The 26,286-nt window shown below is 40.0% G+C and overlaps 1 protein-coding gene across 13 annotated transcripts in view; it reads right to left on the bottom strand.

Moving 5' to 3' along the window:
* The window catches only part of PARD3B (par-3 family cell polarity regulator beta), a 921,213-nt gene that overhangs the window by 473,838 nt on the left and 421,089 nt on the right, over positions 1-26,286 (bottom strand). For 11 of the 13 annotated variants that reach the window (XM_023622589.2, XM_005601746.4, XM_070242147.1 and 8 more), the window contains one exon: positions 16,871-16,980. In XM_023622589.2, the coding sequence (XP_023478357.2) occupies positions 16,871-16,980 (110 nt within the window). Of the gene's footprint in view, positions 1-16,790; positions 16,981-26,286 lie in introns of all 13 variants that reach the window. The other 2 variants (XM_023622597.2, XM_070242149.1) reach the window with 1 other exon arrangement.

Below are 26,286 nucleotides of genomic sequence, written 5' to 3'. Positions count from 1 at the left end.
ACCCCCTGCTGCTCAAGCAGCTTGCCCTCCACAGCCCAGGTCCAGTCTCTCTTTATAGCTTAATTTTACACCATTCTCCCATCACACTGGAGATTGCACCTCACAGCAGGTACTCGTCTACGATGCAGATTCCCTGAACCCTGCTCCCTGCTCTCAAAGATTCTGATTCAACAGACTGCGCTGTGGTCCAGGGACTGGCATTTTTGCAAACTCCTCCGGAGCTTCTGAGGGAAGCGGTCTTTCGAGTACTCTTTGAGAAACTGTGCATTCAGAATTCTTCGACTCTGCCCAGTGAGGTCTGCCTCTGTCCAAACACCACTTATGTATCCTCGCTGCTGTGAATTTGCTTGCTGAACTCCCCATGCCTATCGAATGCTCATCGTTCTTTTAAGGCCCACATCAGGCCATCTTTCTCCTTGAGGCCTCCTTAGCCACTCTGCACAGAGCTCTTCTAGAACTTACAGCACTCACTGCCATTATCCATTTGACACCTGGCCGTGGCTCTGGGTACACACCTATAGGAATGTCTGCCCAGTCCTCCTCACACTGGAAATTGCTCTTCCTCCAATGGAACCAGGTACCAAATGCCAGGCGGCTAGAGTACCCCCTCGCCCCACCATTGCCATGGCTGATTTAGAGTAGCCATAGCTTAGTTAAAGTGGCCAATCAGGCTTCTTTCCCAGAGCCTAGAAAAAGAATGAGCATCTCTCTGGAGATGGGAAAACTGGAATTGTTGGCAGCCATGTTTCCCTTATGTTGAGGAAGCTGGTCTGCAAGGAAACATGGCGAAATCTGTGAAAGAATAAAGCAGAGGCAATTGCTTGAATCTCTGCTTCCAGTTTGTGCTGGAGCCCAGTTGCATCTCTCACCTCCCAAAATGTGGATGTTCAACATGCTCAGAGATTACATGCAACATTCTCAGAAAAAAAAGTCCCTTATTTCTTGGCTCGGCCATTTTAAACTGCGCTTTTGCCACTTAAAATTAAAGGTTCTTAAATTACTAGCATATAAAATTTAACTCTGTGTTTGTTCTGCCCCATGTACTCATAAGTTCTGTCAGAGCTGTCCCCACTACTTTGCCTCCAATTTCCTTCTCAGCCAACAGCACAAGGGTTTCCATCCCACTTTCCTCTACTGAAACTGCTCTTGATAAGGTTTATCAATGACTTCAAGGTTTGAACTCCTATTTCTTCGATTTCCAAGCATCTCTACTTGTAGCTCTGCCTACAAACTGATTCTAAATTCTGTATGTCAGTTGGTTGACACTCATCTACCTCAGTACACAAAAGTGAAACCTGGGAATAATTCTTGACATCTCTTGTATATTCTACCCTCTGAACTAAGATCTGTTGATTTTACTTCTTAAATATTTCTGGCACATACTAGCTTTATGACTGAGCAATTTGACCTTTTCTTAATCTCTATGTGCCTCAATCCCTTATCAATAAAATGGGGATAGAAGCAGTACTTACACCATAGGATTGTTATGAGGATTAGCTAGAACAATATACTGAAACACTTAGAACAATGACTAGCACAAAGTAAGTGCCATTGTGATGTTTTCTAATTACTGCTGAATTAATGGCTGAGTTTACATCCATAAAGGGATCATGATGCAATTCAGGTCTTTGCCACTTCCTCCCTGAATCTTACTACAACAAACTCCTCAGTATTTTCTTATCTCTACTCTTCGGTCTTTGCAAAGCTGAACCTGTAACGCATCTACCTAAAACACTTTAGTGGTCTTGCACAACATCTAAAAGTCAAACTCCTATATATGACTTACACTCTCCTTCATGATCTGGCCCCTCATCTCTCAGCACGTCCTCAGCAAAGCTAAAGTGTTTGTAATTCCTCAAAAAAACTGTTTCTCGCATCTCTGTCTTTATTTCTGTAACCCTTTGACTAAAATGCATTTTCCCATCATTTGGCCAGGTTGCCTCCTATTCATCCATTAAGACTCAGTATTTACATAAAACTCCCACCCCTCAAGAATTATTTTGAAATTCCTCTGTTAGATTTTCCTTGTATGTAGGAGAATCATTGGACCTACCATATTGTATCATAATTTCTATGAATATGTCTGTACTTCTGAATGGATGAAGGAGAGACACAAGTGAGAGGTCCCTGAGAGGAGGCTCATGTTTTATTCATCTTTTAATCTCTAGCACAAACCATGGCATTTGGCACAAGGTTAATTAAATGAAGGAAGACATTATGAACCATTTTGCAGAGTCAGCCCAACTTACGGATGAAAGATCTCAGAAAACTCACATAGTCAAAAGTGTGAAAATATCGTGAGAGCTCTACCACCCTCATTTCCCCATAATGGTCCCCAGGTATAACATCAGTTGGGAATCAGACAATGAGCTAAAACTGCTCCAAATTTTTCTGCAATCTAGGCCAGAACTTTATCCTAAAATTGACGCCTAGATTCACAGTTTTAAAATATTTAATTTTACGTGTCATCTTTGATCCAACAATTTGAAAATTAGCAAGAACATTAAAACCAAAAATCAGTTTGGCAATTCCTAAGGTAAACGGTCCTAGGATACATGATGTGATAAATCAATTGAACCATGTGTGGTAGAAGAAAAACAAAACAAAACATCTTCCCCAGGGGTTTCTATCACGTGGGGTGGAGTCCTACAACAAACGGCTATAGTGCCGCTTCACAATTTATCTGTGTAAGTAACTAAAGGTAACTAAAGAAAAAACAGGAGAGGAACACTAGGAAGAACACATATTCTACTTGTAATTTTATGGAGAGAGGTTTCTGGATATCCAGTACACACAGATCTGGTCCCACGTCAAAATTTTCCTGATATTCATATTTAATAAAGATACTGGCACAAAGGCTCTAATTTCTAGTTTATCTACCCATCAAAAGAGATTTAGAAACCCAGAAAACCTCAAGTTTTGACATTAAATGGTCATTTTGGCAGGTTCTATAATTACTCTCTCCAATATACACAGATAATTAAGTTAAATTATATATTTTCAACTTGTTAAGAAAGCACTGATCGGAGGCTGGACTGGAACGACTAGAATCATTTCCAAACAGACTCCCTCCGCCACCATCGCCAGCAAGTTTAAAATGAAAGGAGCTCGAAACCAACTTGGAGGGATTGAGTTTGAACTATATTAAAAATGCAGACGTGGCATAATATTCTCAGAGGTCTATGAATGCTGGTTTATGTTTTGATATAGATATGAGGTGTAGATAAATAAATTTCATGCTGAATAAAGTCCATTCATTCATCATTTAACAGTGAATGCAGAAAACAAAAAATATACTCTACATTACCTTTAGAAGCACTTTATTCTTTACCTAAACACCTCCTTTAAATCTTTCCTCTATAAAACATTCCTCTGTTAGAATCTGAGAATTTGTTCATTTTCCCTTCCTTTCCATTTGCCTCTCTGCTTTCACTCGTTCCTTCGTTCACGCAGTCCATTAGTGACTAAATCTCTCTCCCGAGCTAAGTGCTGGGCCGCAAAGATCCAAAGCACATTCTCTGCCCCCAACGCTCTTCCTCTCTAGAGGAGGATGGGAGACAGACAGAGACAACGACGTGTTCATGACACTGCTCATGACAGAAGTCTGATCCATTCTGAGGGGAGGGGGCAGCAGGAACCAAGGAGGGTCGTCTGGTCAACTTCTGAGCACAGCAGAGCCTGCCTGAGCAGGGACCTAGCCTGCGATGCGAGGGGCGATACACTGCCCTCTCACTGTCTTGTGTCTGCCCTCTGATATTTGGGTCCTATATTAAACACTGCTTCCTCCAACAGTATTTTCATCATGATCTCAACAAATGCCATATCAATGATGTACTGCTTTAAAAAGTAGTGCTGAAATGGCACCAAACTTCTGCCAGGGAGTAGGGTGCTGGGCAAGGATTGAAAAAGGAGGTGGTGTTTTAGCCTGGTCTCAACAAACGAGAAGGTGTCTACCAAGCAGACAGGTGAGGGGGCAGGAAGAGCAAAGCAGGACACACCAAAGGGCTGGGGCTTTCAGAAAACTGCAGGAGATGGATGACAGGCTTGAACCCCTTGAAATTGCCCTGTTTGTTAATAATCCCCCCGTCTTGCTTCCTTCTAGGTTTTCAATGTAAACAAAATGTGTACAAGGAAGAGAACCATTTCACATCAAGAGAGGAAAACCAGGGCTGAATTCATTGACGCAGTTCCAATATGGCCTGAAGAAACATCTTCGGAGGAGTTTGAGGGGTTTTGTTTTGTTTTCAAACGAAAAAACTTGCAAGGGTCTCTATAAGCAAAAGACACACCACATACATTAAGGTCCAACTTTGGAATCAGTATTTTTTCTAGCTGTGTGCTAAGTGCCCTCCTTAAATTACAGCTAAACCTGATCAAATTCAGCCATTAAAAAAGACTACAGCTAGAATTGCTTCTATGGTCTAACTCATCCCACGGCCCCTTCCTCCTTCGTGTATGGCACAAATCCAACACGCATATTTATTTCACAAACACAAGCAGTACTCGCCACGTGTAGTAAGAATTTTTACGAATAATCTCTCATTTACTTCTCAATACAACCCTAGGAGGTAAGTATTGCTATAATCACCATTTTATAGATGAGATAAGCGAGACCAGAAGGAGGGAAATATTTCACAAAAATCAACCAGCTGGTCAGTGGTAGAACTAGATTCCAACCAGGCCGTCAGCCCTCAGAGTCCACGTCCTCAACCATTCTACCGCACTGCCTCCTGCAGTTCATGATCCCCCGCAACTCTGGTACCTTGTGAAATAGTGATAATTTGAGTTCAAAGGCTGAATCTCCAAGCTGAATTTCCTGAGAAATTATCTACTGTTATTGTTTTCTCTATTCCACCCACATCTTTTAGAGGTCTTCCAGACAGATGGAGCCCAGCTTCCAAGAAAGGTCTCTTTCTCTCATAGAACTCGGAGTATTATGGGATAAATTGTAAAAATAATGTCCAATGCACAATTTCATGCGGTCAAGCTCCAATCACAAAAGTCCCTTGTGGCTTCCCATCCGTATCTATGTTTTTCAGCTCAGACAGGTGCCTCTCTAGTTTCCAGACCCTGCATGGGCTCTTGGTAAAAGACCCTAGTGAGACTGTCCTCATAAGTGGATTTCTTCCTACTGGATTCACATTCATCATGTTAGTCAAGAAGCTAAAAATAAAAGCTGTGGCTAGCTCTAGTTTTTGTGTGCAGGCATATTAATTTAAATCATTTCCCTTTAATTATATTTAACACACATTAGAAATTTGGTAATTATAAAAGACCTTTAATTATCAACATTCATTATTATCACTATTATTAACATATATTAAGCACCCACGGTCTGCTAAATGCTATACTCAAGATAAAAGGCATTAACCTTGCAATTCCACTGTGAGCAAGAGAGAAGACAATCTTCTCCTTCCAGACAGAGAACAAAATTATACTTGCCTAACTTGACAAACAGCCAGTGGATGAGTCAGGGATAAAGCCTAGTTGTCTTCACCACTAGACAACTGGGTAAACAAAGAATGGTTATAAAACTGCTGCTTTAAGCACATCTGAATATTTCTTCCATAAACATTTTTAATGCCCACAACAGATTTTTTGTGGTGGCAAATCTTCCTGCTTCATAGGATATCCAAATTGTGCAAAGAGTCAAGTCATTTGAGACCAACTTTACCATATAAATTTTGGCATCAAATAGAATGATACCATTTTTGGTAGAAAAATGAAGTATGACTATAAAACGATGAAATAAATTTTTTTTGGAGGAGGCTCACAAACTGGCTTTGAAGGAAGTTTCAAGGAAGATTGCCCAAAGCATGTGAGCAGAGGTGGCATCAATGGGACAGAAGCATAGACTCTAGGGTGCTACTTCCAAGGCTAACAATTGACTTGAGTAGTAGAACGACAAGAGGCTGTACTTTGGGTTAAGACATATTGGAAGTAAAGTCCTAGCACTGCTACTTATTAGTCGTATGATCTGGGCCAAATGAGTTAAATTGATTGTTCGAGACTTGGCTACTTCATCTATAAAACAGAGTCAATAAAGCGGAACCTGTAGATTTTTATGGGATGAAATATGTTTTAATATACGTTATGAAGTGTCCACATCTGACATGAACTTGGAACTGAGTGAAGAAAGTCTCTCCCTCCATGACATCCTGGGTAGTATTACATGCCCATCTGCTGGCAGACCGAGCATGAAGATTAATGCTATTAAAAGGGCAATTAAGTTGCTTTGTGGTTGAAATAGGCTGTTACGTGATCAGAAGATGTACTCCATTCTTTACATAAACCTTTTATAAGTGCCCCCTGTTCTTTAGGCACAATGCTATGGTCTGGGCATGTGGAAGGAAATTTGATCCACCCACAAGGAGCTCAGAGTCTAGCAAAAGAGATAAAAAATGTGGACAATTATAACATGATGTAGAAAAAATAATGAAGACATGCCAGTGTGCCATGGGTAGGAGGCAGTTAACTCCACCCATAACAGAGGACTCGGGGAAGGATTAGTAAAGAAAAAGACCATTGCTCAGGATTTTGCAAGAAAACTGGACATTCCCTAGGGAAAGGGGGATGAATGGCATTTGTCGTTTGCCTGGCAGAAGAAACAACTGGACAAAGACACACAAACAGAAGCACACCTTGGACCATGAGAAACGGTGAGCAGCATGCATGGGGTGTCCAGCGTGGTGTGGCGAGAGATGAAGCTGAACATATAGGTTGGAGTTAGGCTGTAAAAAGTCATGCTAAGAACTCAAAAATAAACCCGTGCTTATATGTCAAATGATTTTTGACAAGGGTGCCAAGACCATCCAATGGGGAAAGGACAAGATTTTCAACAAATGGTGCTGGGAAAACTGAATATTCATATGCAAAAGGACAAAGCTGGACCTTTACCTAATACCATATACAAAAATTAACTCAAAATGGATCACAGACATAAATATAAGAGCTTTAAAACTATAAAACTCTTAGAAGAAAACACAGGGCAAAAGCTCCACAACATTGGAGAAGGCAATGGTTTCTTGAATCATATGATTCAGCAATTCCATTCCTGGGTATACACCCAAAATAACTGAAAGCGGGGTCTGAAAGAGATATGTGTATACCCATGTCCAAAGCAGCATTATTCACAATAGCCAAAAGATGGAGGAAGCACAAATGTCTATCACCGGGTGAATGATTAGGCAAAATGTGGTATATACATACAATGGACTATTATTCAGTTCTAAAAGGGAAAAGGAAATTCTGGCACATGCTACAACACAGATTAACCTTGAGGACATTATGCTAAGTGAAACAATCCAGTCACAAAATGACAAATAATGTATGATTCCACTTATACGAGGTACTTAAAGTAGTCAAAATCATAGAGACAGAAAGTAGAATGGTGGCTGCCGGGGGCTGAGGGGAGGGGGGGATGGGAAGTTACCGTTTAATGGGTACAGAGTTTCAGTTTTGCGAGATGAAAAGGATTTTGGAGATGGATGGTGTGATGGTTGCACAATAATATAAATGTACTTAGTGCCATTTAACGGTACACTTAAAAATGGTCAAGATGGTAAATATTATACTATGTGTATTCTACCACAATAAAAAAAGCCATGGAAGATTTTTAAAATATATTCTGGAAGCATGGAAAATGGTCAGTTGTTTCAAGGCAGGAGAGTGACATGGTCAAATTTTGTAAATATATTCAGATATTTACAGGTATATAATAATTTTATTCATGAAACAATAAGGAATCACTCATACTAACAAAACCTCATTGGACAAATTATACAACCTTTAACTCAATAATGCCTATATTTAATGAGACTATTCAAATAACATTTTGACCAGACAAATGTAAGAACTTTGATAGGTGTGTAAAAATGTGGTATCACAATGTACCACTATCCTTTGCTTGAGAGATTTGCTTATTTGTTTATATTTGGATCTTCACAGAACATAGCTGAGTGTCAAATCTATTTTCTTTAAAAATTAAAATTAAGAAAGCATGGGTGATTGACACCATGATCGAAATTCAAGGCAGAGAAAGAGGAAACCATACAATTTCTTTAAACAAGTCCTTCAATTCTGACTTCTGATGCTAAAGAATCTACCTTTTCCATTTACAGGGGGATAATCCTTACAACTTTTGCAACAAATAACACTTAACCATTCTTGGCTTCAAAGGTAGAAAGTTTTGTAGGGAACAAGGCTGGAAAGTCAGTTGAGAAACATCAGGGCTATGCCAGTCTGAAAACCGTTGAAGTTTAAAAAGGTTTGCTAAGAGGAGCAATGTTTTACTGGTTCAAGGCTGTCAGAAGGCTCTGGATCTCCAGTGCCTCACACCAGTCACTTCAAAACTAACTCACTCCAGATGTCCCTATGATCATGTAATCAGACATCAAAAGCCATGTGGTGACAAGCTCACAGGCTGCTTATGAGGACGCTATATGTTTCCACAAGCGTAAAACACACACAGTAGCTACTTTAAAATGTGATTCATCTAAATCAGAATTCTATTTTAAAGTACAGAGCTATTAGGGAAGGGCCACCCTCCTGAGAAAGAGGAAAGTCTTTTAAATGTCTGTACAGTGTCATTCTATGACTAGATTTTGAAAGGAAAAATCAAAATGAAGCTTGCACTTCAGAAGAGTTTATGCGGTGAGAAAAAAAAAAAATCCCCCATCAGAAGAGATTTCTAAGAACGACACCACACTCAAGGTACAAAAAAAATTTTCTTTTCCTTTCAATACTGATTGTCTTGCATCTTCTCAAGGTGAACTCTCATTAACCCTTTCCTTCCATACTGTCAATCTTCAGTAGACACCCACAACATGGCAGGCACACAGAGAAGACCAGAACACACAGAAGGTGCAGCCGATACCCTTGAGCTTTCACGTTCAAGTAACATGATCTGCTTGCCCTTCAGTCTTCAGATTTAAGCAGTGCTCTCCTCCAAAGAATTGACGTGCATATGGACGTTTTTACGTTGCTGCGTTTGTGTATTTGGATTTTTAAAATACATATACTTCTTGAAATTACTACCTTGAGCCATAAAAATAAATTTTAGTGTTCTGGATAGAAATACAACCACATTCCATGAACACTTATAAATACTGAGACATTAAAAGGAAATTTAAAATTGAATTTGTACCGACGAAGCTAACGATTCACATCTGGAACCTGAGCCTGCTAGCTTGGATGTTTGATTCCCTAAGAACGACAGGAGTTCATTTAGGATTTCTACTTATTATTTTCTTTCAGTTACACAAAAGTTCTGAGGAAATCATCCACAATTTAAATAATTTTCTGAGGGTCACAGAGTTATTGATACAGTCAGGACAAGGATCTTGACCTTTGGAATAAAGCTACTTTAAACATCATTTTTACCAAATTTCAAACAACATTGTCGAGTTTCATCTGCCTATACTGCTAATGTGAGATGTTTATTAGTGTTTTGCTAAGAATCACCTGGTAAACGTTCTTATACTCTTGAATTAATTCTCATAGCAGGATTTTTATTTTTATCTTCGTCCAAATCACTTGAAACCAGAAGAACTTTTTAAAAAGGATGGACTGTGAGGAAAATTTAGAAGGAGAAATCTGTAGACGTGACAGGTATAAGAGCAGTATCTTGTCCAGAAATTTCTAATCAAATCAAGGATTTTCTAAATTCTTTGAACACAGTTATTAGAAAATCACAAGCTGTAACTACCAAGATCACTGAATTTTTGATTCTAGAACTCATAGTATTGTTGACACAGAGGTAGGACTCGGATAATTGATTCCACTGCATGTATATTAATTTATATTCTCTGTTCATTTATCAGGGGCACTAACAAAATCAGGCTTTATAATGGTTCATATCTCTAGAATTATCAAGGTTTCTCCTCTTCCTGCAATTTCTATTCTTTCTCAGAACCAATTTCAATGATGAAGTCATTGCTAGAATTGTGAGAGGATGGAGTGGGTCCCACAGTCGAAACTGCTGACCTCAGCCACAATCCCGCATTTTAATTCCAAGGGGAGGATTTGTGTCTAGATATCCCTCTCCCCCTGATAACATAGGTAACACATTGCCCTAAAGCAGAAAACTCTAAACTAAGGCTATTTGGGAGAAAAACAGTATGTTAAATAGGTAATTTCCCAATTTTCACATTCTAAATCACACATACACAAATATATAAAATATACATACACACAAATATGCACATCTTTACACGAGTTAAAAGTTGTTGAATGGAGTTCACTTTGCTCATCTCAGAAGCAAGAGTTTTAATCTCCTCATATATTTACCTGTCAGGCACCACGGCCGGGGGCTTGAATACAAAAATGAATACACCGGCCCATGCCTCTGAGGAGCTCAGTCTTGTAACAGACACATAAACAAGAGCTATATTTGAGTGAGAGAAGAACTAAGAGAGAGAGTGCGCACGGTGATCCCCTTGAAGGGCTCAGGAGGCTGAGTGGAGTGTAGACTAAAGGCAAGGACACTCATTCTGATTGTTAAAAACAGAGTATTTGATCCCTTGATATTGACGCGCAGACTGCTGGGCTGTCTAATGGCTTTAGGTCTGGTCTTGATAACCGGGTTGTAAGTTTCCTGAGGACAGGGACCGTGTCTTATGCTTTCCAGATGGCACATGGCAGAGGTCTTGGGCATCTAAGGGATTAATCAATTTATGCTGACATGAAAGCAAAACCCATTCCATTTTCATCACGTGCAGATCAGTCTGAACAGCCAAGATGACATGTCATGGTTGCCCCTTTAATGTCTTGAAACTGACCTCTGAATAGCGATGCTTCTTTTAGCCTTTCAGTTCTGGACTAGACCCAAGAAGAATGACTGGGAGCACACACCTGAACAGAGGTCACATTTCCCAGGTCCCTTGATCGGTCATTGGACAGACATTCAGGCAATCCAGATTTGTTTCACCAACTTCTGAAAGATTTGGTGAAAAACGGTTGTAGAATAAATTGGGCTTCTGGATTTTCTCCACCTGAACTCCCAGACTTACAAACATAACCGCTTCAGAAATTAAGCTGCCTAAACTTGCCAAACTAAGTAAACATTTGGCCCCATGAAATATTGGATGGCAGCTTTATCTCTTAAAAAACAAAGCCATATGAAAACCATCGTCGCAATGTGTCTCCAAGCTCTGGTCTTATCAGCGCACAGCGTGAACAGCTGGAGTTACAAACACCAGGACTATTATTAAATCACTGTGTCAGGAGGGAAAAAAAAGAAGCCCTTTTGTAGGCTTCAGTATCTCTAAATAATGCAATTATATACGACATGCTATTTCTCCCTCCCTTCACTCTGCGGTACCCATCTCTCCTCTTCGGAAGACAATGGATAGAGCCTTCCTTCCAATTTACATCAGTGTCTACAACAATTATTTTGTTCCAGTATTTCTACAGCTTCTTAATTGTATACCTAATGAATAGAAAAATATGAGTTAGTCATTCAGAATTTTTGCTAAGTTTCCATGTTGGATTTTGACAGCAACCCACAACCAAAAGCCCTCTGACATTTCAGGGGCAATTCAATGATTCTAATTCTAAAAGCCAAGCTATCTAAATTTCTCTGTAATGTCTCTACGATCCCCTTCATGGAGTTGAAAACATTTAAACCAAGAGCAATATCGACTATAATTTCAATATATATGACATACAAGGGAAAAATTTCTCAAATCAATATCCTATCATATTATATGCAAGAGACAAAGAGAATGCTTCTATTCACTGGAAATCTTTTTCCTCACTAGAAGCAACCTGCCACTATCTTTGCTGATAAAAATCCTCAAAACTCCAAACATGCAACGTTGAATTTTCACTTCTCATCCCCACTGAACATGCAGGACTACCAGAAACCCCTCTCCCCAGGGTGTCTTCCCACTACAGTCTGCGCCCTTTACCCCCGCTCTTACTGTTGCTAAGAACTTGCTGCTGTGAATAAAGAGCTATTTTTGGCCTCTCAATGTAGCCATTCAAACACTTCTATTCATCTTAACATCTTGAATTTACATACTATGTGTTGGATAGAAAAGGTGACAATATGATGAAATAACCTCAATTATTTAATACATATTTGGGGGGCAGTGGCAATTCCCACTCTACTACTTAATGTGTGCCATTCATCATACTCCAAGAATTGGAGGCTTTCCCACATTATTTCATCCTAACCCCAAAACAAGTAGTTCTTGATCTTTTGTTTGCCTTTTAAAATTTGGTAAGAGTGATCGAGTCTCCTTCATGAACACACACACACACACACGCACACTCGTGTGAGCACACAAGGCCAGGGCATAAAACTTCAGTGAGTTAACAGACCTTCTGAAACTCATCAATGGGCTTCCCAATGAACAACCTCAAAGTCTGCCATGTTATTTTTTTGAAATGAAATGCATATATTATAGACATGGGCTTTTAAAAGACCAGTATTTTCTTAATTTATTTTGGTGATCCAGGACACGTAACAGTTTTAGAACAAACAAAGTCGTATACTATCCAGGAACGACCACAGCATTATAATTTTCAGGAGTCTACTTTTTAATTTACTTGCCCTGCAGGATCATTTTGCTTTAGGGGTTAAATGTGAAACTATAAATAGTCATTAAAACACAAAACAACCCTAGTGGTTAGCCGGATATTAACGGAAAAAAAAAACCATCTGTTTTAGAGTTCTCTTCCATCCTCAATTCAGGAACATCAATTTCAAGAACCTGGGTTTATGGCATGCCCTTAAGCCAAGAACACCAGGTTACAATCAGCCAAGGAAGGTAAGACTTCTCATGAGCAGACTCTCACTGCAATCTCTTGACCCCAGATTTCTCTTTCTTTAATTCAAAAGCAGTCAGTAGAACTGGATTTTCTATTGCCTTGAAAGATAAACAGTCCCTACTTTTTGCACATTCGTAATTATGCTATTCTGATTAACTGGACAGGTTTATGAAAAGAGGAAGAAAGGAAACAAATTTCCATGCTGTGCATCTGGTGGCACTCTAAGTAACAGATACTGAGATTTGGTGGCTTTTCAATATACCCAGAATTTGAAGCTTGCAGAGAATCTGATTTTTCTAATTTAAATCCTTTTTAAAATTCCAGCTTGTCTGAGGGTGTACATTTTAAACAACCTATTTGTAATAACTTAACCAGCCAGAAAACAAGTGCAACTTTCCCAGCTTTTCAAAAACACATATCTCTGGGCATCAAACACAACCCTTCCCTCTAAAGTAAGCCTAATGAAGTGCAACTAAAAATAACAGTCATCAACTGTGGTTTTAAAGGCAATATTTCAACATAATCAAATGTGTCAAATACTCCTCCTTACAGCTTCTTATGCTGTGGGTTATAAGTAAGTTTCATTTCTTGGGAATGATTGAACATAACCCACTTGGGGCTCTGCCATCTGTGAATTACTCACATGTGAACACTGTTTCAGAGATGGAAATTTTGATTGTTTTTTTTTCCCTCGGATATTGAAATGAAATGCAATTGAACAGAGCTTTTTAAGCAATTATTTTTCATATTAGTTGCTACATGGCTACATTATCACACACTCCCCATATTCATCATCACTTATTAAATCATAGGAATCAAGTATGGTGCTGACGAAGTTGTGAAGGAAACATCAAGCAGAATTATGAAATCTGAGAGATGGAAAAGGATCTACAGTCTCCGATTCCATACTCCCTGGGCTCAGGCCTGGCCACAAAGAACCCTCTCTGCAATGTGCTCCAACGTGAGTAGTGGTTATGTTCCCCTGGTCTCTTGAAAGGCTGCTCCTCTTATCACTGAGCAAACAACAAAAGTGACTATGGGGCTATACGTAGGGTGTCACGTAATTTATCATCCATACATGGACACCTCTGAGAGTTAGTGGGGACACTATTAATAATTATGTCAGAACAACAGGCATGAACCAGGACTGCCCCAGGCTACCCTAATCATATTGTTACCCCAGAGATGATGTGGAGCTCAAAGAACTTCTCCCAAAGGTCTCAAAACCATTTCATTAATGCTATATCCAATTTTGCTTCTGTCTAGAGCTGCTCTGTCCAATAGAAATAGAATGTGGACCCCAGATGTAATTTTAAATTTTCTAGTAGCCATGTTTTTAAAAAACAAAGTGAAAAGAAACAGGTGAAAATAATTTTAACAACATATTTTATTCAACCAAAGTATCATTTCAACAGGTGATCAATATAAAAATTACTAGTGAGATCTTTTTTTCATTTTCATTACTCTTTCTCATATTTCAGTCTTTCAAATCCAGTGTGCACGTTACACTTAAAATATATTTCTAGTGCTCAACAGCCACATGTGGCCAGTGGCTATTATATTGGACAATGTGGGTCTAAATAATCCATGAACTAAAGCACACAGGGATAAATGAATAGAGTTATAATAGACACATACACACAAATGTGTTTTTCTTGTAGGTAAAAATAGACACATCTAAATGTCTTCACTTACTAACTTTGCTTACCCTTCACAATAGGGCAGTTAAACTATCTTTCTCTTGCCTGGGGTGAACCAGACCTTACAGCAGATAAACCTTTACCTGGTAGATTCTTCTGGGGAGCAGAGAGAATGGCTGAGTTAGAAAAGCTGGGTGATGGCTGAGAACTTCTGGGACTTTTCCCTGACTAATATGTGTCTTGCATTCCTAAGTCCAACACACACGCACTGGGCACCTTCCATGTACGTGGCACTGGAGATAGAAAGATAAATGAGGCACAATGTCTGGATCTTGGAATGTTAAGGCTTACGGTTTACATGGAGACTATTTTAAAATTGAACCAAGAGAAGCCAAGGATGTGCTCCTCCTCCGTGGCAAGGCAGGGACCGGACTCCGTTCCTTGGGTCTCAGGCCTGCACCTCACCATCCACAGAGAACACTGCGAGGAAAGGAGAAAATATGTGTTTTCCTTTCTACTGTTCATACAGAGGGACTCGACCCATGTCTGAAAACTTGCACGGGGTTAGGTAAAAGGAATTGGGGTACCTGCATTTCCTCATGAATTAGGATTTGCCTCTTTGCTAGTAATACTATATCTCCCCAACTTGGAATTCGCAGACATCATATTCCGACAAGGATATGGCATCTATCAGAAAGATTGCAGCCCTGGTCTCCTCCAGGGGAAGCGACGCTGATGTGTTTTCAGTTGGTCTAAATGCAGAGCTAAGTGACAGAAACATGGAACTAAATGTTGGCGGTTTCTCTGCGTGTAAATGATGGTAACCCATTAATCAGACACGATCTCATTTTAGGGTATGCTGACATCGTAAAAATAAGCAGTAAATTCTAGTTTTTCTCTTTTATATAATTCTTCTCTCATTTATATAGTTGTTCTCTTCCTCCAATCCAATATATTCAGGCTTAACATGGTCTCTATTAGTGTGTGTGCAACACACGACACACACACACATCATGTCTCACACCGGCTCTGTTTGTCCACATCATTAAAGTAGAATATATACACCTGGTTTTTATTAATGTTCCATTAAATATGTTTTTTTAAAAGGATGGAGAGTGAGAAAACATTACATCTAAAATACTTTCAGGACACTTACTTCTTTGTTTACGAAAAGAAATATGCCAGAAATTGCCATAAACCTATTAGTAAATACCCAATGATTTGGTCAGGTGACTCCCACTTCACACACATCGGCATTGGTTCTTGATGAGAATATTTTATACCATACTGGCAGAATCTGTTAAACTTATTCAGCATCCATGTATTAAGAAAATGTTTTCTAAAGGCACTGCAGGCAGTGAGATTTAAAATGGGGAAGAGCCTTGCTTTTAGGAAACTTTTTTCTTTTCTTTTCTTTTTTTTTTTTGAGGCAGATTGGCCCTGAGCTGACATCTGTGCCAGTCTTCCTCTATTTTATGTGGGAGGCCACCACAGTGCGACTTGAAGAGCCCTGCTATGCTCTTGCCCAGGATCTGAACCTGCAAACCCCAGGCTGCCAAAGCAGAGCACACAAACTTAACCACTACACCATGGAGCTGGCCCTTTAGGAAACTTTGTAATATGTTTCATGATTGAAGATCACCTATTGCAATGATATGTAGCCATCAACCAAAATCTACCTCTCAGGCTATTTCAAAGGAGAAACCACAAATGCAGCTATTCAAAGCAACTTAAGATTTAACAGAAAGATCCCATGGTCCCACAGGGAAGGAGGACGTTGTCTCTACAGGAAACGATTCTCCACTGAACCTGCCATTATAAGCAGAGTAGCAATAGGTACATCTGGTTAGGAGCTCTTTGGGTATCTAATTTCATTTTCCTTTAATTTGAACGCTGAGTTCTAGAAACCTAACACTGGCACCACGGGTCTATGATATTGGCAGCTTGAAACTATATCACCATTTCCCATGGCATGACTTCAGAAAGCACTGCATTAACACACCCAAACGTAGAAACTGCATCCTTGGGCATGCGGAAGCAGGAGGAGGAAGGAAATCCAACAGCTTAAGCACTGCTTAAGAGCCCCGACTCCGGAGCCCAATGACCTGGTATAATTCTTGGCTCTGCCACTTACTGGCTGTGATCTTTGACAAATTACTAAACCTCCCTGTGCCTCAATTTCATTATCAGTAAAATGGAGACAAAAACTTGTTCTTAGTGTGACGAGGAAGTTTAGATAATGTAAAGCTACACACATAATCAGTGCTATATAAATAATAGCGATCGCTGTAACGGTATCCTAGTAATAGCTTGTACCAGCTACTATTATAACTTACACTACGCAGTCTATCAAAAGATCTCTAATTATCAACTTACTTAAGCCCGCAAAGTTCCAGTTAGTCTATGGGTAAGGCCCTTTGATCTTTCATTAGCTGTGTGAACGGCAGGATACCTACTGGAATCGCAGGCTTCAGACTCTGGCCACTGGGCTGCGAAGCGCTTGGCTGGGCGTCAGCAGGTGGGCCTGGCGCTGGGTCACTGCTTCTCCTCACCAGCAGAGGAGTGCCTGCAGGACAAAATAAGAGGTGAGAGGTCAAGAGAACCCCAGGGGGAAGAGAGTGCATGGTACAATGCAATTTAATTAAAAAGGTTTACAGCATGCTTTTATGTAAAAACATTCTATTTCTAAGGATGCTTGTAAATTAACTCAGTTAATGATCTTTTGCCCTCTATTTATAGAATGACGCATGGAAACAAAATCTTTCAACTCTTATCTTTCCCCACTTGCATTTCAAAACAAGTCATTGTACTTAACCAAAAACTGTTAGGCCATGCAAAACCTGACAGTGTGCAATCTAAAACTGATCTAGAAAATATATTTGAGTATTAAAAAGAATGATTATCAGGCAGACAAGTAAAGAGGTTCACACAGCCAGTGCAATTTGCTATTCAGTAGACCTAGCAGCATAGTTATTGCTGCCATTTGCTGCCTCCCAAATCCTTTGAATGATGATATATACTGAAATAAATTATTTGCTGGGGTTATAGCATTAATGTCTTTTTAAGTACACAAAGAGATTGGTTCCATTCTCTTCCTTTTCTCCTCAAGTGGATAAAACTGATAAGGAAAATAAGTTAGTTCTTCTAAAAATATATCGTGATTTCTTTTTAATTTAATGAAAGCTTCCACTATTAAATATTTGAGTCAGTTATTAAATTCTGAAAAAAGATCATACTATTAGAAAGTTCAAATGAAATTCAACCTTAGCAGAGCTGGCAGCCTAACTACTCTGCCTGCAATTAGGCCTAAAATAATTTGTTTCATACAAAATTGGCCACTATAGAGGAAACTCTGAAAAAAAATATGTTTGTGCTTTAAACATTGCTCTCATATAAAAATTAACTTTTTATTTGTGTGCTTTTGGGAAAAAAGTGGTAAACAGTGGAAATCCAATTTCCCATTCATCACTATTCTGAAAATAACTCCCCAACTCTCTCAAGCTATTGCAGTTTAAAAGAACATTTTTCTTGCCTCATTTTATATGCTACCGTTATAAAAAGTGAATCCATTTTGAAGTTATTTACAAATCTAATTTTTATATGTGCTCCAACATTCTTGCACAAAACATAGAATTGCTAATAGTTCTCATACTTGTTCAGACAAAAGTTGCTTTTTATAAAATAACTTCTTTCACAATAAGAAATTAACATGCTACTTAGGAGGAAACACTACACCAAAAGGTATTATAAAGTCTAAGTTCACATTCCCTCATTTCTTTCTTATTAATGGACACTTCACTACATTATTCCCACCTTCTCCACCTCCATGAAAACAATTTCTTAAGCAAGTAACAGAACAATACTTGTATGGTTGGCAATTGTTCTCTGAAAGAAATAGTGAAAGAGAAAATTAAGAAGAGTAGAAGGAAAAGAAAATACCCTAAATTCTTGAGACACAGAGTCCCCGTCCCCCACCAACAGTCCTTTCCCTGCTCCAGGTGACCTGAAGACTGAGTGCCTCTCAAGTTGGGCCCCTGAATCACAGCTAACGTGGAGTCCATCTAAACGCAGTCGGTCTCGTCAGAAGCAACTCATTGTCTTTAAAATTAATGAGAGAATGGGGCAAACTCCATGAAACTCTGGTGTTTCCAAGCATTTAACCTAGACCAGTATATGACATGTCAATAATCTCATGGACAGAAAGAAACAAAACAAAACAAAAAAATAAATAAAAACCAGCACGGGACATCAAGGTCAAGAAATAAGTTGATTCAGAGGCACAGAAACGGATATTTCAGTGACTGACAATTTTACATCGTTTTTTTCAGCTGAGTCATATACATACATATGAATATATATAGAATATGTGTTATTTTTCTTAAATAATAAATATATTTTTCTTAAAGAAACCACACTAGATTGTTTTCCTTCAACTTTAAGGACATGACTATGACTCCTCATTTATCATCAATATCTGCCATTTTAATAACAGAATATTAAATTAAAACATAATTTCATAATAACATGTATTTGGGTTTATGTAGTCACCTAATATGCCATAGTATTATAGTGTGTCTCCCAGAAGAAGATAGTTCAGTTTTCTACCAGTGAATCGACTATTTGGAACATTAACAAAAAAAGAAAGAAACTTTAAGACGGCTAGATATTTCTTAAACACACTCTCAATTCATCAGGAATAAGGTTTGTTCTTTTCTATTCTTCTTTATTCCACTCTTTTTTTTGTTTTGTTTTGTTTTTTTTGAGGAAGATTAGCCCTCAGCTAACTACTGCCAGTCCTCCTCTTTTTGCTGAGGAAGCCTGGCTCTGAGCTAACATCCGTGCCCATCTTCCTCTAGTTTATACATGGGATGCCTACCACAGCATGGCTGCCAAGCAGTGCCATGTCCGCACCCGGGATCCGAACCAGCAAACCTCGGGCCGCCGAGAAGCGGAACGTGCTAACTTAACTGCTGCGCCACCGGGCCGGCCCCTATTCCACTCTTGAATGTCTCTTGTTGAGTCACCTTCTAATTTTTCTTTGGCTGTCTTAATGTGCTAATAACAAGTACAAATCATTTCATATTGTAATTAATAATGAGCATCTTTAAATATGAACTATTATCTCAGACAGTCTTAAACAACCCTTCTCTTGGCAATTTAAAATTTATTTAAAATTTACTTTTTAAATTGCCAAGCCCCATTTGAAGATGACTTTCAGGAAGAGATTGAGCTACAACTCAAAGACGAGGAAAGCTACATCCCTGAGCACGACAGGAGGCAGGTAATGAGAAGTCCTCAAGAGGATGTGGGCAAATCCTTGGGTATATGTGATAGAGTACAAGGTGCACCTTGTAAGCAAGGCTGACTGAAGCGAGAGGGAGACGCCATATCTGGTTTTGTGGAACCTCCTGTTGGGGGCGGGGCGGGGTAGTAAATAAAACAACTCTGCCCTGAAGGAGCTTATAAGCTGACAGTAAAGATCAGACGCTAACTCCAAGAACTATTCTGTGTTGGTACAGTGGACAGCACCGTGGGTTTTGAAGTCAAATAGACTGAGCTTCATCTTTCCCGGCTCTGTGACGTTGGGCTGCCTGGTCACACAAGTCTCATCATTTAAAACCTGGTGATAACAACACAGCACAGAACTGAGAGGCTAAAATAAATTAAGACACACGTAGGACATGCACTGTCCTGGATGTAATTTTCAAGCAGGAAAGCCCCTCCCCCCAAGAAAAAGGAGGCAACAGCACTTGATTTTTCAGCAGAGTAATCCACATACATACATGTCCTTGAGCAGTGTTATCTGTTCAAAAAGCTGAATTCCTGAAAGTCAAGTTAATTTTCTTGGAATAATATGTAAATGAAAATAGTAAAACATAATTCTTTGCTAAACCACATATAGCCTTACTATAGAAATCAAAGCTTTTAAGAAAAAAATGATTACGTGGGAAGGGAGTTCAAAAATGGGGAAAAAGACTATTCATTGGTATTTTTCAGCTAATTGAGAAAAGATCCAGTAACAGATTTTAGAGGCAAGAGCCCTCAGTTCAGCTCAAGGCATAGTGCTATCCTTGGAAGCAGAGTTTAAAGGCCACTAGCTGCAGGGGGCTGGCCCCGTGGCCGAGTGGTTAAGTTCGTGCGCTCCACTGCAGGCGGCCCAGTATTTGGTTGGTTCGAATCCTGGGCGCGGACATGGCACTGCTCATCAGACCACACTGAGGCAGCGTCCCACATGCCACAACTAGAAGGACCCACAACGAAGAAGATACAACTATGTACCGGGGGGCTTTGGTGAGAAAAAGGAAAAAATAAAATCTTTAAAAACAAAAAATCCCACTAGCTGCAGAGCTCAAATAAAATAAGAAAAGTTGTGTACTTTAAAGCACAAAGTCTTACACAACTGCATCAAAGTTTTTCCATACAGTTAAATATTTGAGGCCCCACTATGCATCAGAAACTACACATCAGGTGGATGATGTTAAAATGAGTAGTCATTGTCTTCCTGACATTATGGTGCTTACTCTGAGTTTATCTTTTGGAGATGGACATGTGGGGACAAGGAACATTTCAGTACACAGAAAGGTAGAAACCAGCGCAGTGTTCCAGGGAAGTTGTGTGTGGACTATTGAAGAACCCATACCAATGAACACGCACACTGTGGGCTGGCTCGAGTCCCACTGTACTTAGCTGGACACACAGAAACTTAATGGAAGCCAAAGAGATAGCTGAAGAGAAGCAGTACCCCTCAAAGCAGGAGATTTCCTGATCACGCGTGTAGCTAACAAGGACTCTGCCACATCAGGAAACCTCAATTCTTCCTGGAGTACTGCCCATATATATTCAGAGTTTATGTTACACTCAAGAAAAACCTACGCTGGGGCCGGCCCCGTGGCTGAGTGGTTAAGTTCGTGCTCTCCGCTTCAGCGGCCCTGGGTTTCACCAGTTCAGATCCTGGGCACAGACATGGCACCGCTCATCAGGCCACGCTGAGGTGGCGTCCCACATAGCACAACCAGAGGCACTCACAACTAAAATCTACAACTATGTACTGGGGGGCTTTCGGGAGAAGAATAACAAAAAGGACAAAAAAAATAAGATTGGCAACAGTTGTTAGCTCAGATGCCAATCTTTAAAAAAAAAGAAAAACCTACACAAACAATCACTGTTCTTCTCTTTAAGAAGATGGTTAAACTCATTTGGTTCTTCCAGGTTTTGAGCCAACTAGCATCGGAGTTAGTTCCCAGGGAGCTGCGAATGATGGTGCATCTTCCAATTCTCAAGTAATCACCATTTCAATGGTGATAGAACTAGAATTCAGAGAGGTACAATTACTGGTCCAATGTCCCACCTAAATGTCACTAAGGGAGCCCAGAGGATGGTCACGTAATCCAGTTTGGGGAAAATAATTTTGAAAGAGGCAGCAATTAGTTACAAAGCTCACTTTGGTACATCAATGAATCACACAAAATATAAAGGCCAACACAAATTGAAGTTGTTGTCTATATAAATGTAAGTTTCTGTCTCTTTGTTATAAAATCACACACACACACACCAGGATGGATTTTTTTTCACATTTAGAGGACGTGTTTGGGATGGAGTTTGCTTAAATGACAGATTATGTATTATACACAAAATTGTTTGCTGGGTTTTGTCAGATGTCTTAGAAAGACAGGCAGTTACAGAAATTGAAACCAAGATGCAGAAGAATCATCCATATGATGCTGCAGTGGGCAGACAAAACAATGGCTTTAAACCTGAGCCCACATCAAACATCACAAAGGCACATGTTCTAAATCGTACAGTGAGGAAGAGCAGGGAGCTATTCAAAGATGGTTGATGATTCTCCTGAGCAAAACTGGAAGACCAGCTAGTCATCAGCGTTGATGCTATTTCATTCTAGGGCGATTGACACCTGGAGAGCTCTAGGGAGGTCCCAGTTAAAGTGTTGACAAGGCATCTGTAGGAACTATGAGGCCTCAAGCATGGAGAGGCTGGAAGGGCAATGCGAGGGGAAGGCACATGGGTCGACAGAGGAAATGGAAGGATGGACTCAAGGACATGGAGAATGTCACAGTGACTACACCTGTAGAGCAAACGAGAAGGGGCATAAAACAGAAGCCTAAAACCATCTTTATATCTCTTTCTTGGGGAAGACTGAGCAATAGGGAAGTTTTAGCAACTGCTATGATTTGTTTCAGAAAAGAAACACAAATCTCGGCTTTAGCCCCTGAGGGTTAGAACAATTCGCTTTAATCTGAGTTGTCTTGATATATCTGAGAAATCAGACACTAGATATTCAGTTGGGCATTCATAAAGATGAGGAGGAAGTTCATATTGGAAACCATATTGGCTTTCAGAATGAGTGAGCTGAGATGAGCATGAGGTGAACAAAGGAAAAGAACGAGGAAGAACCCGCACAGGTCTATCCACAGTATCACACGCAAATGAAGAAAATCAGAGTTTTATATTCACACAGAATCTTCAGGAAGGAATGGTATCCAGAATGACAAGTGGTTACAAAGCCAAAGAGGAAGGATAGAGAAAAGAATTGGAGTTAACATGACAAACTGTTTATGTACAAAGAGGGATAAAACTGGCTTTTTAAAGTTTCAATTTTCCTTTGTTCTAAGGGATCACTTCTGTGCTATTGAATTATCAAATCACCAAAACACTTAGACAGTTTGAAGAAAGAAAACACAGTCTTCTTCCCAAGCTACTGACACTCAGAATAACAAGATAAATATGAACAGGGGGAAAAAATGCTATCGAGATATGCCTAAATTGGTAAATATTTCACTTTGATGATGAAAATGAATTGCAAATGGTTAACATTTGTACAAAATTAAAAAGAGATAAAGAAATAGAAGGAGATACATTCTGCCAGGTAACCACTATTAATAGTATCTGAATACTATTAATAGTATGCATAGGCTGCATCTTGGTTTCCTATAGTAAATTTCCTTAATAACAGACTTTGTAGTTAGTCAACACCCAGAAGAATGCCTTCTGGTTATCTCGTACTTCAACCTGGTTGAATGGATTTGATGTTACAGTATGGATATGTCCTCCAGAGACACGGTGCAGAGACTGGGGGTCAGGAAAGCTGCCTTCTAAGGTGGCTCTAGTACTGTGGAACTCCCAGGCAGAGGCTCCACCTCAGAGTCCAGGCTCTCCTCATCAGCTACGTCAGCATGCTGGACAAACCACAGCAAAGTCCCATTCCAGATGGACAAAGAGATAGCTCCATGATTTATGCGGCCAATAAGGAAACTAAAGTCCAGAGAAACTAAGTTCTGAAGTCTTCTGGACTTAATTTCTACTTCAGTTTTGTTTACTTGACACTTCTCTTGCAGTGTCACATTCTCTGTGGGTAAGTGCATGGAAGCAAGGGGAATGGCATCTCTTCAATGCTTTTCATCTAAAGAGGTTGGCAGAAAGGAAGATGTGGATTGGGAGATACAGACAAAAAGAAGGGGTGGGGACACTGAGGAGCTAAAAGGCAAACACGGACCTGCAGTCTCATGGGTGTGTCTGTCAGGAGGCTTGACCCCTCGTGGAAGCACATGAGTACCTCTCCTGGTGTGCCTGGGCTCTCTCGCAGATAATTTAAATGCCTTCCCAGTATTCTCTTCCTACTAATCCTGTCAATACTTCAATAAAAAAAGATGAGTGAAAGCAGTACATCATTTGTTTTTGGAGACAACTAGGTTTTCCTTTTTGTCTGGATATTATGGGTGTTAGATAGGGCTTTTCAACTGATGCCTAACAAACTCCACTGCACTGAAATCTGGAGACCCATAAAAAAAACTGGTAATGATACCAATAGCGGCACAATTTATGGCAAAGTACCGAGAAGAGATCACTTTCGCTACAGGAGTGCCTGACCAGGTTTGGTGCCTGGCCTCTGATGCATGCAGCAGCTGTGACATGCTTTCACCCACCGTGATGGGAAAACCACACAAGGGAAGCCAAGTAAAATGTTAGGGGAATTGTAGCTGTCCAAATTCTTTGGTCTTAAATATCACTCCATTAGGAAAGCGACTCCCAGTATTGCCATAAAAGGAGCAAAGAAGTTCAAGCTGACTAACAGCATCATTTTTCTTTCATTTTGGATTACAAAAACCACGCCTGTTCAACACAAAATGGGACAAATGCAGGGGATTCACAGCATAGTCACCAGCTACACAGCAGATCGGAATGAGCACGTACACGACAAAATATCTTTTAGTATTTGGAAAGCTGCTTACACTGGAGGGCCCTGTGACAAAAACAAGTGAGGGGGCTCTTAACCCACTTTTACAGGGAATTATACTTTCCTCTGAAGATGGTTATGCCTTCAACTCTAACTATGCTGTTGCTGCATTCCTGAGGGTACATACTTTCTCTTCTATCAAAGTTTTCACATTTGATCCAGTTGATATATACAAATCTACAGTTTTTCATATTGTTTAAACTACTCCACGATCTCAATTTACTTAAGCTATTTAAGGATTTTATTTTTCCTTTTTTCTCCCCAAAGCCCCCCCGGTACATAGTTGTGTATTTTTAGTTGTGGGTCCTTCTGGTTGTGGCATGTGAGATCCCGCCTCAGCATGGCCTGATGAGCGGTGCCATGTCTGCACCCAGGATCCGAACCGGCGAAACCCTGGGCCGCCGAAGCAGAGCCCGCAAACTTAACCACTCGCCCATGGGGCCGGCCCCTACTTATGTCATTTAAAGTCAGTTAATGACACGTCTTAGGCATGCACTAGGTCCTAGTTGTTATATGAAGAACAATAACAAGCAACAAAGGGAGAAAACTCACCAGATTGTTCAGCAATGCTTGTAGAAGAAATTCAGAAGTGGTCATGTTAGGTGAGAATAAATTCAAAAGATTAAAGAAAAGAACAATGACAGGTTACAGGAAAGGTTCAGCAGAAGCCAAGGTCCTGGTCTTTGCAAGGCATACACTCTAGAAAAGGAACAAACATTAACAAACACAAACAAAGATGCCTGAATTAATCTATCCAAATAAAGGCTCCTGATTCACAGAGCGGAAGTGAGGGCATCTGACACGTGCATTTTAACCTCCCATTTCTTGTTGTGATATTCAAGGACTTCGTTGGTTTCTCCAACCTACCTTTGATTACATCTTGTACTCATTCTTTGCCATGTGGCCAAACAAGACTATTTGCCATTGCCTACAAATGCCCTGCAGACTCTGACCTCTGTGTGTATGCTGGTTCTGCCCTCTAAATTATCCTTCTCTACTACTGCAGTCAGTTACAATCCTGTCCATCCTTTACATTATAAGCAATCTCTACACCCTTGGCCTACCCAGACAGATTTATTGTGGAGCTAACAAAGCCTAACTTCAGGGCCCCTCGTTTGCATGGGCCCCTTACAAGATCCCAGGAGGAACTTTAGCAACATGATCACACAATTATGTGATTTTGTAAATTTTACATAAGTAACATGGTTTAATTGCAATAGGTTAATTGTGTTATTTCTTTCAACTCCGATGTCCCCTCCAACACTCGCCCTCCTGTTGGGTGAACCTAGAGTGCCCAAGAGCATTCCTGGGATCCAGGTAAGAGGCAATTGAGGTGGAGATATATTTCATCTGAGCATAATGGACCATGTTTGTGTGGTTCATAGATATTTCTGTGTACAGTTGCCGCCAGTCATCCTGACAAGGAATAGCGGAATATCCCTATTACCTACTGTGTTGGTTCACCCAGCATCATGATGCAAAGGTGCAGGGCCAGGTGACGAAACGAAATGACTGTGCTCTTTTTGCACCCAGCATGAGAAGGGTGTGGGTGCTAGAAGAGAAACAAGATTTGAAATGTACAAAGTCAGAAGCTAGTTTATGGAAAATTCTTTCACTCAC

The sequence above is a fragment of the Equus caballus genome, chromosome 18, assembly GCF_041296265.1.
Source record: "Equus caballus isolate H_3958 breed thoroughbred chromosome 18, TB-T2T, whole genome shotgun sequence".
NCBI lineage: Eukaryota > Metazoa > Chordata > Mammalia > Perissodactyla > Equidae > Equus > Equus caballus.
Note: the sequence above shows the minus strand (reverse complement) of the source record. Positions and strands in the feature narration are given on the sequence as shown.